The sequence below is a fragment of the Ambystoma mexicanum genome, chromosome 3q, assembly GCF_040938575.1.
Source record: "Ambystoma mexicanum isolate Mex_15411 chromosome 3q, UKY_AmexF1_1, whole genome shotgun sequence".
Classification (NCBI taxonomy): Eukaryota; Metazoa; Chordata; class Amphibia; order Caudata; family Ambystomatidae; genus Ambystoma; species Ambystoma mexicanum.
The window spans coordinates 136,721,424-136,737,275 of NC_090926.1; the positions used below are offsets into that span (position 1 = coordinate 136,721,424).

The 15,852-nt window shown below is 41.5% G+C and overlaps 1 protein-coding gene across 2 annotated transcripts in view; it reads right to left on the reverse strand.

Annotated features, from left to right (window-relative positions):
• Positions 1–678: 678 nt before the first annotated feature.
• Positions 679–15,852, reverse strand: part of MYG1 (MYG1 exonuclease) — a 279,913-nt gene continuing 264,739 nt past the window's right edge. The window contains exons 6-7 of one of the 2 annotated variants that reach the window (XM_069653324.1): positions 13,366–13,547; positions 679–1,259 (exon numbers count right to left, since the gene is read on the reverse strand). In XM_069653324.1, coding sequence (XP_069509425.1) covers positions 1,079–1,259; positions 13,366–13,547 — 363 coding nt within the window. In that variant the 3' untranslated portion in view covers positions 679–1,078. The remainder of the gene's footprint in view (positions 1,260–13,365; positions 13,548–15,852) is intronic. The other variant, XM_069653325.1, reaches the window with a different exon arrangement.

Below are 15,852 nucleotides of genomic sequence, written 5' to 3' on the forward strand. Positions count from 1 at the left end.
AATTAACCTTTTTATATGTATTGGTCATCTAATGGTTGCACTTTAGTTTTGAAATTCAATTCAGGTAAAAAGAATACGGCTGAAAAAGGGCAGCGAGTAAAGCAATACAAGTTTTTTTTCTGGTTTCTTCTCAGTTACACCTCAACCGATAATGATAAACAAAAGGTCCCAATCAAATACTTAGACTGGGCACAGCCTAAGTATTCAGATACAGTTTAAGCCCCCTCACTTTAATCTGAAATGATGGCAATTTGATATAAATCCCTTTTCACATTTTTTGGTAGCATTGCAATTATAATAACAATGAAATGATAACAGTACACACGCATTTTACTTGTGTAATAAGGTGTTAGTTTAGGACTATAGTTAAGATATTGTAATACATTACACCTTAAACTATTCCACATCTTCCTCTTATATCCATTCCTTCTTACAATGAAAGAACTATGCAGATGCCGGTTTTCAAATAAAATGGAAGTGGTGGGGCAAAAGAGGGGAAGCCCAGGACCTTGCTACTCTTTTTAAATTAGCCAGTGCTGCTTTCTTAAACATATTTCACAAAAAACACATTTCTGATGCATTTTCAGTTTTGGCGGATGTTGGTCATGTTAAGCAGCGCATTCTCTGTTCCTCTTCGAGAACAACAATTAATTGCCTGGAAAAATCAAATACCACAGATTGCTTGAAAAAAGGGTATATTTAAACAAATGTAACAAGGGGAAAAAACAGTAAAATTATTGTGGAGATTATGGTTTGTTGGAAACTTGTTGGCATATCAGGGGCACAACGTTCATGTATGTGAAGACTTGCTAGGGACAGTGATGTTCGGAGTATCAGTTTACACATAATTTGCAAACCACAATGTTCAGAATTGGATGGATGGATGGATTATGGTTTGTTAGAAGATAGTTGGGAACTTGGTGCCACCGGTTGCTGGGGAAACAAGCTTTTGGGAGTTGCAGTCCACTGCCAGTTAGTTGGAACACCATTGTGTTCAGAGACCAATGTCACAGGATGTTGGCTGGACAGAGCTCACAGCCTGCAGAGACTATCGGGAATACCATATTGCGTAGTCAGATCATTGGCCATTGGAGGCATGTTGGGACTCCAACGTTTTCTGCGCCATAGCCAGAGCTCCCTCCTTGGTCAGATTGCCACCAATGAACCCACTGGCATGCACGAAGACGCAGCCTGGTATCCCACTGAGCTGAGAGAGCTCCTCGTCCCGTACACCACGCCACTTCTCCAGGAGCGAGAGCCTGCAAAGAGACAGACATGTCCACAAATAAGACATTTTCAAAACTAAAATGGCAAAAAAACCTCTTTTTAGGTAGCCCTCACGTTTGCAGCACATGCCTCCATTTCCTTAAGAAATAGGCAAACATGATTTATTTCGGAAGAAACTTCGTTCAAAACACACATTATACAGTTTCCAAATAATACACGAAATAGAACATGTTTGGAAAAAAACACCAATTACATAATTATCAAATAATGCAAAAAAATCAATCATGAAAGAAATTGGCAGCAGCTAACAATCTTCTTCTGGCATTCATGGTCTACCTCAAATATGAGAGCAGAGACCATGCAACAGCCAGGGCATTTGCCTGCAAGATAAAATACATTGCAGGTCTACATGTACTGAGTAAAAGTGTAAGTACGAAGACGAGGTATTAATGTCTATTTTGTAATATTATTGTAAGCTTTGCAAATAAACAAGCAATACAGCAGATCTTCCTGAGCAGAATTACAAAGTTCACATACTTCACTGGTATTCAAACTAGACGATTGCCATTTTGAAGTAACCTACCTTAAGAGAACTTGGTTAAAACAGACTCTTATTAGCAGTAAGAGTTACCTTGTCAAATTTGACTAGCCCATCTAATTTCGCATCAGATTATTTAAAGTAATTAAATGACATTGATTAGCGGTTTGCATAATTCATTAGTTTCCCTTGCTATAGAAATCCTCTCCAAGCTGTTATTATATAGTGTGGCAGCCCTAGTTTTAAAGCCAGAAGCATTAGAAAAAATACTGGCCACACTTATCTTACATGGCCACTTTGAGAACATGGTTCAACCATATTAAAAAAAAACAGTTTCAGAGGCCAAGATAGGATGTAAAATTCGATGAGAAAAATGGCCTCATCATTGCACCAGACTAAGCCAGAGGAGCGTAGGCTATCCTGCAGGAAGGCAAACCTAGCTCAGTATGAGCTGCAAAATTAGCAGCTTGAGGCTGGTAAACCGAAAAGGTTTTAATAAATGTATAAATGTACCCCCGAATTCCCATATCAGATCTTGTGGTTGCCTTAGCTTTAGATGAATATAACCTGAAAAACATCTCCTGAGGGTGCTGTTTAAAAGCTCTGGCAAAGCCAAACAAAAAAAATACCACCAATAGACTCATGTTAAGCAGTCGCTTAAGGCAATGGTTTTTGTCCGACACAGAAGACTTCAGTTGTTTGGTCTGACATATAGCTGCGGACAGACATTTATTTCAAGATCAAAATCTTGCATAAAGTCTGAATATGTGACAAGCAACAGCTGCAATGCACAATTAACACTATTGACAATGTAGGCCAGGCTTCGAATTGAGAAATTGAATTTTTTTTAAGGTTCGTCTTTTTTCTCAATTCGTTTTTGTAGAAGTTTATTAACTTACAGACAAGGAAAATACAAAACAAATCGGGGACAGGACTGGCGACTCCAGATTCCACTGGGAAACAAGAAGTGCAATGCCCCCCTTTGCCTGACAACACACACTCGTGTATTAGTATGTATCAGAATAACCAGATTCATTAATTTTTCAGGGCGATTATATTCGCCGAGACACTGACACAATTTCATTCTATTAACTTTGTATAAGATACTGCCTTCTTTAGCCAAATAGTAAGAGAGATGAAGCACCTGTTCATTAGATCCCAGTCCCTCTCTAAATCCCAGTAGTAAATCTAATAAAATGGTTCTACTCTCCTTCCACGAGTGGAGTCTAGCTAATACTATCCTGACAAATACTTTAAACTGGGAATCAATGAGAGCAACTGGTCTATATGAGCAGAGTCCGTTTCCAGGACCTTTTTTTAAAAATTGGATAAATGATGGCAGTCTGCCATGATTCAGGAAGACAATTCAATTCCAGAAAGGTATTAAAGCATATAGTTGGCACAGATGTTCAAATCTTGGAGGGTTCTAAATAACTCTACCTGTATCCCACTGGGTCGGGACTTAATGCCAAGTTGACTTCTTCTATTGTAACCCTAATTTTTTGTTTGTGATTTTGTGAAAATAGCAAGGGAAGTACTTGGCTCTTCCAGGCCAGCTTTATAAAGGTTAGTAAAGTTAGACACCCAATTAGAATCTGCCACATTCACCATGACGTTACTCACAATAAGATTTTTCCCCGTGTCATACCTTACTACTTCCCAAAAAGATCTTTAATTGGGCAAAGATGCAGCTATAACTAGCTCTTCCTATGCCTTGGTGTCTAGTGTTGCCCTTCTCTTGGCTACTACTTCCTTGTAATCTTTCCATGCCTACACCATTTCACTTTTCTTCCTAGAGGGAGACTTCAGCAGAGAGCGCAGCTTAGATTTAGCTTCTCTGCAATGGGTATCGAACCAAGAAAGATTTTGCGGTCGGATGATACCTTGTTTTTCTTCCTAACAAACATTCTTGAAACTGCTGCCATGATATCAAAGTACAGCCTTAAACACATGTCTGAACTGACGGCTCCAAAATAGCCATAAGCCCAGAGAAACTACTTTTTATTATATCATTCTTGATGGTCAAGCCCTGCTCTTCCCTCCATTTAATTATATTTGAATAAGATGCATCATTATTGTATTGGTACCCTCCAACAGGTTTCATTTAAGAGCAGGTCCTGAAATAGGTCGGGCCAGTCTTTCAAGTCCCCATCATGCCCCCTGCAGTTCTATGCTGCTTGTGCCTGCATTGAGGAGAACCAACTGCGGAACTAGTTTTCAACCCAGTCAATACTTGATCACTTGATCAAGACTTGGGGAAGAGAAAGGGAACACAATTATTAACAATCATCAATTCCTGGCCCCGCTATGGGTATGCTCATGGCTGTAAAACGGTAATTCATGCTTGTTCCTCTTGAGAACGACCCTGGAGGGGTCGAAAAGGGGCAATTTAGTCTGGGGTCTTCAAGCTTTTAAATGTGGGTCTTTTTTGTTGGATGAATGCTAGTTAGAGTTGAAAAGGGAAAAATAGACCCATGCACAGTCAACTCTAGATCTCTCTAGATGGCTCATATCTGTCTAAGTGTGGGAAGGTACCTCCCTCTCTATGTGACCACCCTTGAATACTCAATCGAGCACTGCCAGGGGATGTAAGAAGCAGTGAATCATATGCACGAAGCCCCCAACCCAAATGTGTGTTCAGCTCTTAAGGATTTAAGGTAAGCAGTCTCCATTCCCATCAATTAGTACTCTCAGAGAAGATCTGTACGTGTAAGTTCAGTTTATTCACATTATATGCTGGCCTACCTCAATGTCAATCACTTCAATGGAATGAGGAAGCGATCACTTCTAGAGGGGTGTTCAACCGATCTTCTGTTGCATTATGAGCAGAGCCTCTTCCCACCATCCCCAGGGGACCAACCAGCTTAATATTTGGTCCAAGCAGGCCCAAACTGGGCCCATCCACCCCTGCTGTCCCCTATCCCTACTGGCAACCATCATCCTCTTCACTTGGCCTGTAGCTGCTCAAGTGGTGTGGGAGTTAAGGAAATCCCGGGTCTTACACCCAACTCCTGCCCGGATGTACTTGAAACTGTATCAAAGCTGCCCACCATACTGGGAGGCCAAGAATAAGGCAAGCGTTTGCACCAAGCAGGTAAACACAATGGCCATCCGCACTTTAGGGCTCTCTAAACCTTTTCCTGACTGCTCCACAATCCCTTTAGGCAAGCCACCCTTAACATCTGCCACTGTGGCCCACCATCTCCCCCTCCAAGAACCAGCAAGGGTGCCCTGCCCCCAAGTATGTAGGCTTCTTTTCATTACGGAATCTGTCTTCCAGAATGGTCATCTTGGTAGAAGGTGGGTGTCACTGTACAGATTATCAGGAGGGCAGAGGGGTAAGGGGCTCAAGCTCCTCAAGCTGAGACCCCCCACTCCCATCAGCAGATACCACCACCATAGCGGTGTGTCCACCGCATTGCACAGGTTTCATTGTGCACAGGCTTCATTGTGGTACTCCTAATGGGTATACACTGCATTCTAATTGTATCCATGTCATATGCCCATGAGTAAGCCCTGCACCTGAAACATCTAAGAGTACAAACATATACAAGTACAGATCCGTTAATCCATCTAGAAGGCCATTGTTGTCTGTGGAAATTGTTTGACAAGCACACACTTTCGCAACTAAATAGTATGCAGGTAAGAATCGCACAAAGGGATGTCGTTGGATAGACAACCAAGATAGATTAAAGCACATCAAGGCCATGCTTGATGGACCAAACAGACTGAAAGATGGCATAGTGGTACTGACGCAAGTAGAGAGATGGCATAGGGTGCATCAGATCAGCTTATGTTGGATTTCATCCTTATCTGACAATATTTCTAATGCACAGATAACGAAGAACCAAACATAATGAAGTGCATCTGGACACAGAGTAGAAACTCTGAGAGTAAGAGTTAATACAATAAAAGATCAGCAAAAAAGATACATCTCCAAATGTTTACAAACGCCCAGCAAACTAGGAGAAGCTCGAGTGTGATGAGGGTCTGCAATAGAGAAATGCCCATCAGCACGTTTGATAAATCCAGATTTTGGCAACTTATCCAAGAGGGCTTTGGAATATTGTAAATCTCATGAGGCCATGTGGAGAGAAATCTAACAGACCAAATGGAAAGGGGCTAGACCACAAAGACTTTTGAAAATGAAGCACAGAATCCAACTTTATTCTCCATTTAATAAGAAGCCAATGAAGAGCTCTGCGTACACTCGACCGAGCTGAATTTGGGGATGCTGCAAATGAAGCAAACGGAAGCATTTTGAATACGTTTTAGGTGATGGCGGCTGGTAATACAGGAGGCCAAAGAACAGAGCATTACCATCGTCTAATTTGAAATTGATTAGAGCGGCTCTAACCAGGACCATATTTGCTGCAAATCCATCCTTTTCTCACCCAGTCAGTTGTCCCACCCTGAAACAAGAGGACACGACAACATCAGATCTGTTTGTTGAAACTCAAAACTGCATCCCAGTAAACCCCTAACTTGAGGAAATAGAGGCCTGGCCGGATCAGTGAGATGATGTTTAGGACCGAGAAGGAGTTCAATTTTATGAGAGTTTAATAATTGGTTGTTCAGGATGAAGTATTGAGTGTGCAGTAGACAACATCTGTAAAAAAAAAAAAGATAATGTTTCCAAAGGGGAGCAGATTATTACATAAATATGAGCGACGTCCATAAAAGAATGAAACTGGCAACCAATGTTATTAAGAAAAGTAAACAGTAGCCAGAAATATAAATTAAAAAGGAACGGGGAGTCTTGTGGAACCTCTGCAAGGAACAGAATGCGAACCAGAGGAAATATGTCCCATAGTGACCCACTGATCTCTGTTAGATTGAAAAAACAAAACTAAGAATATCGAAGAATCCTGCCATTTCGACAGGAAATTAAAATGTAGTCATCTATGGTGTCAGTTGCTGCTGAAAGGCGAGTAAGGTAAGGTGGCCCCCATCAGCATTTGCAAGAATATTATCCTACATGGGAACACGAGCTGTCTCTGTGCAATTGAATGGGTGAAAGACAGATTGAAAAAAGTCAAAAAGCTGGTAAGTTTCAACATGATTGATTTGGGTGGCAACAATCTTCTCCAGAATCTTGGACATCCATGAAAAGCAGCTATGGGGTGAAAACGTGGTTTCTTCAAAAGGGGGTACAAAAGAATCAAAAGAAAGGAAGGTCGATAACAGCCATCAGAACTGCTAAAAATAGAGGAATCATCCGTGGCAATGGAGGCAATTGCACATTGAAAAATAGAAGCATCATGTGGTAGCAAGAATCTCTTGACTGAATATCCCATTTAATCATGGAAAAAGGAATTGAAATAGTTAACTGCAGCATGAGAAATAATGACAGGACTGTGGATGAAGATACAGCTAGAGGAAATAAATGAATCTATTAGCTTAAAACGTCCTTTGTTGGTTGTATGACAGTTTCATTAAATTTTGGATACATCTGCTCGTCTTAAAAAAGGGCAATTTGATAAGTCTAAGGTTGATTTGCAGCTGGCCAACAAGTCAGGTGTCCCTTTTATTTTTTTTTGCCCCCATTAACAATAATCCTTCAGTAAGGATTGAGGAGCTGGTGAATACCAATGGGAGGACAGTCATTTAGGTTTTCTATAGCAAAGCAAGGCTGAAAGATTTCAGGCCGAGGCAAAAGCCCGAGCAAGACTTGATACGTGAGAGAGGAGGAAGAAGCAGCAAAAGAGCTTCATTAGACATCCTTTGCTACAAGACTGGAAACCGCCAAACTTGCCACCATTGCTTAGGGGAACAGCAGGGGTCCGAATCTCAAAAGAAAAGAAATGGTACACAGTAGGCTATTAGAGATGTAATAGTCTAACTCTTAAAAGAAGCATGCATAATCGGCCTGTCTTTCCATAGCACATCCACCTTCCTGCCTTCATTGGCAGCGGTGCTCTATGTTACGACTGAAAATGTTATGCCTAAAATGCCCACCCACCCCCCCCGAACAAGTCGATTTTTTCTTTTTGTCATATTTTCCGGATACCAATAATGTGTCTTTCTAAAAGTAATTAAATAATAGGATTTGCAAAGGAATACGACATTTCTTGGGTGTAAACATCTCAAACGCCGGGCCCCATTTTTGAATGTATAATTCTTGTGCTCATTTGCGTTTCACTCAGAATTATTACTTGCATTTTAAATTATCAAAAAACTTTTTTCAATGATCGGTGTGCTCCCTTTCCGAAGAATTTTACGTTTAATTCTTAAATAATGATTTGGGATCGACTGAAAAGCTTGAAATCACCACAATTATTTTAAAAACAGAATTTACCAAAATTCCTTCACAAAAACTTACTGCTGTTGTGTGTTACTCCATACTTTTTAGGGCTACAGGCATAGGCTGGCTCTGTGATATGCACTGAAAAATGTATGTCATGATAATATAATGCTATTATTGGGTAAGACAATGTAACTTGTTATTCAACACTTAAAATCATGGCCCAGTGTCAGATATTGGCGTTTGATGAAAATGAACAGCAGGACAATTGCGCCAATAGTAATAAATTACACAATCACAGGTCAATGTGGTTAAGGAATACACACGAGTGCAGTACAATGTATCTTAAGCTAAATGCTGCTAAAACAAGGGAGAAGTCCTGCACAAACATCACAGTCAACATACAGGGAAATCTAGTAATGTGGAGCAAGGGGAACATGAATAGCTTAAATTCCTCAGTCCAGAAGCGGTTGCACCCGTAGGGAATTTCTATCTAGCAGTAATTGGGATCTTGTGGAGATGTCAAATAATTACGGGCCGAAACAGTGTAGACATCTGATGGCACATACATCAATGGGAAAGAGGGGTTCGTTATGACTTGAATCTCCCCAAGAGGAAGAGAACTCTTCATGCAGCTATCCGTACGATCAGGAGGGGACGACAGGTACCAGAGAGAGTAAAGAAAACAGGTTATAGGACTTTATACCGAATGTAAGAACTGGGTTTGGAGTCATATATTCAATGCAGACTTAGCTAACTGGAAGATGATCTGGATATTGATTAAAACATACAACAACAAAATGTTCTGGCACTTGCTACGTTATAACAGATCTGGAGAAGCCACACGTGAAATATGTGGCATCACGGAAGAGGCTTGGGGTTCACACATTTCAGGGATGTACTGGGAGACTGGGATTCCACATGAGGAAAATGAATTGCCGCAAGTATTGGGTACATCTATTCTGCCCCATGTCAAGGATGACAACGTGGTCCGGATTATGACAAAAAGCAAAGCACAGGTTTTCTAACACAGTTATTAAGCAATACCCCCTATTGTGGGCTGCTAACTTTCACAAGTTCTTCCTCTACATTATTAAGATCGGCAAGGTCCCCTCTACCTGGCAACAATCTATCCTCATACAAGTCCACAAGAAGGATTTGTGTCTCGACCCAAACTACAGGCTGCTGGCAAAGCTGGACTCGGAAGCTAAAATGTGTGCCTCCCATTTACTGGAAATGCTAACAGCCTAGTTGAATACAAACAACCTATTAAGTCATCAACAGACTGGGTTTAGAAAGGGTTGCAGTACAACCCATACCATCTGGGTCCTCCAACCTCTAATCTCAGACACATCAGAATGCTGAGTCTTTGCTACGTAGTTTATTGCGCGGCATTGGACAGAGTCTCCCGCGAGGAACTCTAGTCTAAACTAGCGGTTTGGGGGATTGATTGACCTCTCCTGTATATTATACAGTGATACATCTGTCAGGGTTAGGCTGACACAGGAGGGGTGCACTTCGAAGAGTTACTCTACAAACAATGGCCTCAAACAAGACTGTGTTCTTGCTCCCCCCACTTTTTAATCTTTATGTAGATAAAGACAACTTTCCACCCAAGTTTGGTGGGTGAAGATTGCTTGATTCTCCTATGTGGACGACATGGTTGTCCCCGACTAAACAGCTGTGGGACTGCACCACTCTCTGGATGCCTTACAACTTTATGCTCAATCTAACCTCTCAAAAACAAAAATCATGCCTATAGAAAAGAGCATATGGTGGCATTTTTCTTTTCCTGGGCAGCAAACCTTTGCAACAGGTTACAAAATAGAACATTTATATTTGGGCTCTCACTCTCACGCATTACTCAGAGATCCTCCGACCTAAGGCTTGGTGTAAATGGTTGGCTATCAAAAGGGTGATTAACAGGTGTCAGTTATCCTATTGAGGATAAACTGGAAGCATATAAGAAATGCATTACCCCAGGCATACTGTACGCATTAGAGGTCCTCCCAGAAAAGGAGATTGTCTGTTTGCAAACCCTGGAGGGAAAAATACTGCATTCGCTGTTGAGTCTTCCGGGTGAAATACCAGTCGAAGTGACAAGGTTAGAACTAGGGTTACAATCCCTTACGTCGCTCTGGAAAATGGGCAAGTGCAAGTTCTTGTTAAAAGTTAATACGGAAGGTGCTAGCAAAGGCTCTTTAGTGGCCTTAATAGAGGTCCATGCAAACCTGAAATTGTTGAATATAATGTAAAAGGAATTGGTAGCAACTGCAACAGCCCACATACATGTGATTCAGATTCCCCTTCCTGCTGTACATGACCAGGTGCTGTTCCCTCGAAAATTAAAAAAGAAAACTATCGAATCAAACAGTGCGCAGTCAATCTTGACACTTGCTAAAAAGAGAAGATAGATGTTCTACACCCATCAGGGCGTGTTTTCTGAAACCCCACTAAGTTATCTGACTAAACTGCATAGTCCGGCTCCAATACATTTATTATGTACTTACACATAGACATTCTCCCAGTTTTAGAACATGTGGGAGCCTGGAAGGGTAATCCCTTGGAAGGTCTTGAGAGCTCAAGAGAAGGAGTAGGAAAAGGCAAGGGCAAGCTTGGAAAGTCACATTTCTGGGGCTTTACTAAGCGCAGAAGCATATACCAGGAAAAGATACAAAGCTAGGGTAGGGTCCAATAAATGTTAGGTTCTGCCCTTGCCATGGATTCTGAGCTTTCCTTGTTCACTTAACAGAGGGTTCAACTGAATAATAACATGTTTAAACCCTTTTTGAACTTGAAGAAATTCTCTTGTTCTCTCCATTTCACATGTAAGGCATTACATGGCGACCAAGGGGCCTTGGCTGGTCAGCATTCCTTAACCAATTTTTGCTTTGTTGGTTTATAGGGATCGTGGTTTAAACTACCAGAAAAATATTGATACCCCTTCTTCCAACAGGAACGGAAAATCATACACAAAATCTCAAATCTCATTCTTTCTTGGACAGGAGGGACGATTCAGAGATTTTACTGCCGATATGCAGCAAAGGAAATCTAAGCAGAAGATTATTCTGCTTGCTGGTTTTAAGAATCAGTTTTATGAAGATTAGGGAGGCAAAATGTTAACTACACACTCACTGTGAAAGTAGAGAAAGGGGACAGGTTGGAAAACACATTTTCTTTGTCCAAAGACCATCTTCGTAGGTTTGTAAATTAAAAACGAAGAAACATTTTATTAGATGTATTAGAGGAGATACAATGAGAAAGCTATTTTTCTATGTAGAAGATGGTAGCTTTCCATCACTACCAAAGTTTTAAAACCATCTCAAGTAAATTACGTACATGTAAGAACCATGGATGTCGATAGAGAAGAACATGTTAAGTTTGCTAATTTGTACACTGGAAAAAACATTAGTGTTCTACCATGTTCATTTTGGGTAGATGACAAGGTTAGAAGACTGGGTCTGGATCACCAGAGGCCAAAGCTATAATACCGAACTCTGGGTGCAGGTAAATACATTTGGTTTCAGGAATGAATGTAAAGTTGCCTGAAATTAAGTTTATGGCTAAAACACTATTTTGTACTTGATAAAAATATTTATTTAAATGGGTAATGGGCTTGGTAGCTTTATTTAAAAAAATACAAAAATCAAATAAATGTAAAGGTATATTGAGCTAAACAGAGTATCCCCATAGACCAGAAGAAATCTGAAGAATGATAAACAGTAACCACTTTTAGGACATCCTCCAAAGTTCACACACCAATTACATGCGAAAGCCCCTCTTTCCCCCTGTGGGGCCTCTCTTCACCATTGAAAACCCACCTGTGGATCCCCTCTTCACAATTCATTTTATACAGTGCATCTACCACTCGTGGCCTCGAGTTTCAGTGCTACAAGCAAGACCATGCATATTGCCCAATCGCCTCATTCCACTACATGGCAGACACCAGTCAATCGTCAAGAGAGCGGCACTGCTGGGGAGGTTAGAGGGGACGACAGAGGCTTGAAGATGAATGTAGAAGAAGAAATGTCCACTTCCATAACCTTTCCACATGGCACCCCCAGAATTTACCATTACCACATTGTGGTCCTACCTCCCAATATTATATCACATTCAGATGTCCAGGAAAAGGGTGCCTGCTTAATTTCTCATTAGTCAATGTGTGTTTAGATTTGTTAAACCAGTTCTTACCACATTTCAGAGATTTTACTAAACTGGGGTGAAGCCACGGACGGAAATCACAAATGTAGAAAGGGGCAGAGAACACACCAAGTGCAACATCAATGCCTAGATTCCACATCTCCCGAAGGATAATTTGGACTTGGCTGACTTATGTTAGTGACAGATGTTCCTAAAGGTGCTCCAGGCCATTACCTGCTCAGATGCACTACATAACGGGTGTTCATCGTTAGGGGGGACAAAGGTCCGTTAAGTACAGTTCCCAAAGCTTGGAACTCCATACAAAGAATAGTCCGATGTGCCTAGAGGCATCTTTTGGTGTTTGGGGTCTGGCAGTCTCCAGTTATTACTGTAATCAGTTTGAGTAATTTAGATAAGTAATACGCTATTTTCCTATTCTCTAAGCAGGGCAATAATCTAAGTAAAATAACTTGATGCATTGATTGTCCCGACTGACCAGAGAACAGTGTCCAACAACTCAAGAAAGAGGGTAATACATGCTAGAAACATTCACATTCTGAAAGGCAGTACAAATAGATAAAAGGCAAACATTCAATGGAATAAAGTTTACAGAACTAGGGACAACAATATTAAGCTGAAATGGGTGACGTCTCTGCAGTCATGGAAAGAAAGGATAACAAATACACAGAACAGTGTGGTTAAGGTACAGGTGAGCATTAATACAGATAAAGTAAGTGTAAAGAAGGAAACAAAACAGCCTGTTGTATTAGGGGTTAGCAGAAAAAGAGGAAGAGCACATGAGCCCAGAGCTAAATTTGCTGTCAAACATTGGTGACTATGAAGTTGAGGAAGGAATCTACCAATGCTGGACTAGAAGAGAAGGAAGCAAAGGAAAGCCTGTCTGTTATAGATCCTAAGCTTCTCCATTAACCTGACTAAACCCAACTTCCATGAGGGGAGGTGCCCATAAATATGTTTCTCAAATCACCTCATGGTTGATAATCTGTGCTGAAACACCAGGCATTGAGTGAGCATGGAGCCAGAGTAATTCTGTCAGACCTGTATTGTAGACACTGTGGATAGAGTTAAATAAGCGCACAATGGTCAGCTGCCAATGAGCCAGAGTATCCACAAGTTCAGTGAGAGGTGCCCTGCAACTTCAGCTCCTCCCTGGCACAGGGATTGTACATAAGGATGTTTCCCTCCTTTTGCGTACCTGTTCTGGAAAGTATTGAGGCCAGCAGGCACACACTGGACCCTCCACTGGCCGTTCTGGTCAGTGTACAGCACAAACTTGATGGGTTTCTCCACATTCATCTCCGACTCCAGACGTAAGAGGTGCTCCTTCCAAGGACAGCCCCCACGTGACAGGACAACAATCTCTCCACTGGGATCTACCTTCCGGGACAAAGAAAAAGAGGCAGTTCATGATGAAGAAGCAACTAGTCGGACACATTGAAATTTATTGGAGGATTCAACCATGCAAGGGATTGGAGACAGTGCCTCATCAACAATGAGACCATATCAAAAACAAGGAAGAAAAAGATGGAATATTTGACAGGCAAACTGGTTCAGACAGATGCTAGAATCAACAGCAGCCCCTTCTGGGAACTATGTGGAAAGCATAAAACAAATAAACATGAAATTGCTCATAATAATGGAACGACTACTTCAGAAAACTATTCAAAGACATCTCCATGGATAGCCTAAAAGAGGGACCGAAAAAATATCCTGACTAAACAGATTCTTCTGGAGGAAATGATTAAAGACTAGCAAATGAGGAATAAAACGAAAGCATCTAAAAACTAAAAAGGCATCATGTGACCCAGATAAAATACTAAATGAAATGCTCAAGCAAAGCTCATCCCAAAGTCAAAAGTCACTAGCAAACAATTACAAACCTATAGCACAATCTGGGCATACTCCAGACACTTGGTTGGAAGGGCTCATCACTCCAACCTATTAAGACGGTGACATCCTTGACTCAAACTACAGGGGAATCATTGGGAACAGTAATGTAGCAAACTATTTTTCAGCCTTGTTGTTAGGTTAGATTTTTATTTTTATGCTAAATCTCCCTCACCAGTGAGGCCCCCAGAACTTTTTGCTGGGCTTGTAGATTATTTTTCTATGTACCTGAGTGAGTGGGAATCTTTCTCCACTCACCCTTTTTTACTCTTTTCATGGGTGCCGTTTTAATGACTCCATACTTTATTTTGGGAATTATACTTTCCAATAACGTTTTGGGGATCTGCATTTTCCCATTGCAGCGCACAACACTTTCTGTGCAGTGTTGCCGGGGTGCCCTTTGGGTTCCTTGTGTGAACTACTGTTCCCAAGGGTAGAAGGATACTTTTTGTCATTTATACAGTCCCCATAGTGAGATCAGTACACTCCACCTTACGTGGAGTGCTGAGGAGATGCACAGTATCCCCTTTCTCACTGTTGCTGTGACCTCTGTTACAGTTACTTATCTTGCTGAACATGTTCTCAAGGGTAGAGGGATGCACGTTATCCTCTCTACATTTTAGATTGTGAGTGCAGCACACCCATCCTTATGTGTAGGGCTGGGGGGTTACTCTGTATCCCCATTTCTCACTGCTCCTGTAACATTTCTGTTACAGTGACAAGCTTACTAGTATGGCTGGTGGCAGTGGACGTGTTCTACCGACTTGTGTGTTTTTTACTCGCAGGCTGTCAAACCAGCCGCAGTAATACACAGACGTGCTACCATTCAGCTAGAATGGGGACTCTTTTTTCACCATGTTGAGTGTTTGTGTGCTTTTTTGGTCCTTCTGCTGTCCTCGGAGGGAGAGGTCCTGGGTCGATTTTTGTCTTTGGCGGGAACTCTGTGCAGAGGATATAATTGATCAAGACCCAACAGAAAAGTGGATGAAAGAGTAGAAGCCGCCTCGTTAGAGAGTGAGCTAAACTGACGAACAGAAGGAAGACTAGAAACTCAAGTGTTGTGAAAAAGTGATGAATTGAAATTACGCAAGTCACGACGATAGAATGTGTTAGGCAAGAGAGGAGTAGGAGAAACATAAGAAGCTGGAGGAAGTAGAGATAGAGAGAAGGGAATGATCGGATAAGTAAACTGGTAGGGTTGACACAGAAGTAGCAGTAAAAGATGTGAAGTGGGGGGAGCAGAGTGTGGGACAAGTAGATGAGAATCAAGAATAGAAAGAGAGGGCGGAAGAGTGAATTGAAGAAAGTTGGAGGTTGAAAGCCCCCAATAAAACAAGCGGGGTAGGGTTAGGAATAATGTGACACCAAAGGCGGTATATGTCGGTACAGAAAGTGCTGAGAGGGCGCTGGATGAGAAAAGAAACAGCACGAGGAGCAGTACAAATCTTGTACATAAATCCAAAAGAAGCATATATTGGTGTATCAAAAAGAGATGGGACAGAGATATAAGAATGGAAAAGAATGCCAACGCCGCCTCCGCGGCCAGTAGAGCGAGGAACATGTGAAAAGGAAGACAAGGAAGTAGTGAGAGAAGCAGCCACTGTGGTGTATGAGGAAGAATGCAAGTTTCAGAAATACAGAGGAAATTAAAGTGTAGTCGAAAGAACAAGTTCAGAACTGCAGATGACTTACTGCATAGGGACCTTGCGTTCCAAAGGCCCAAATCAACAGCAGCTGAAGTGTCAGTGAATGGTGGGTAGAAAAGGTTAGGATTTGTACATGAGTTATTGAACTT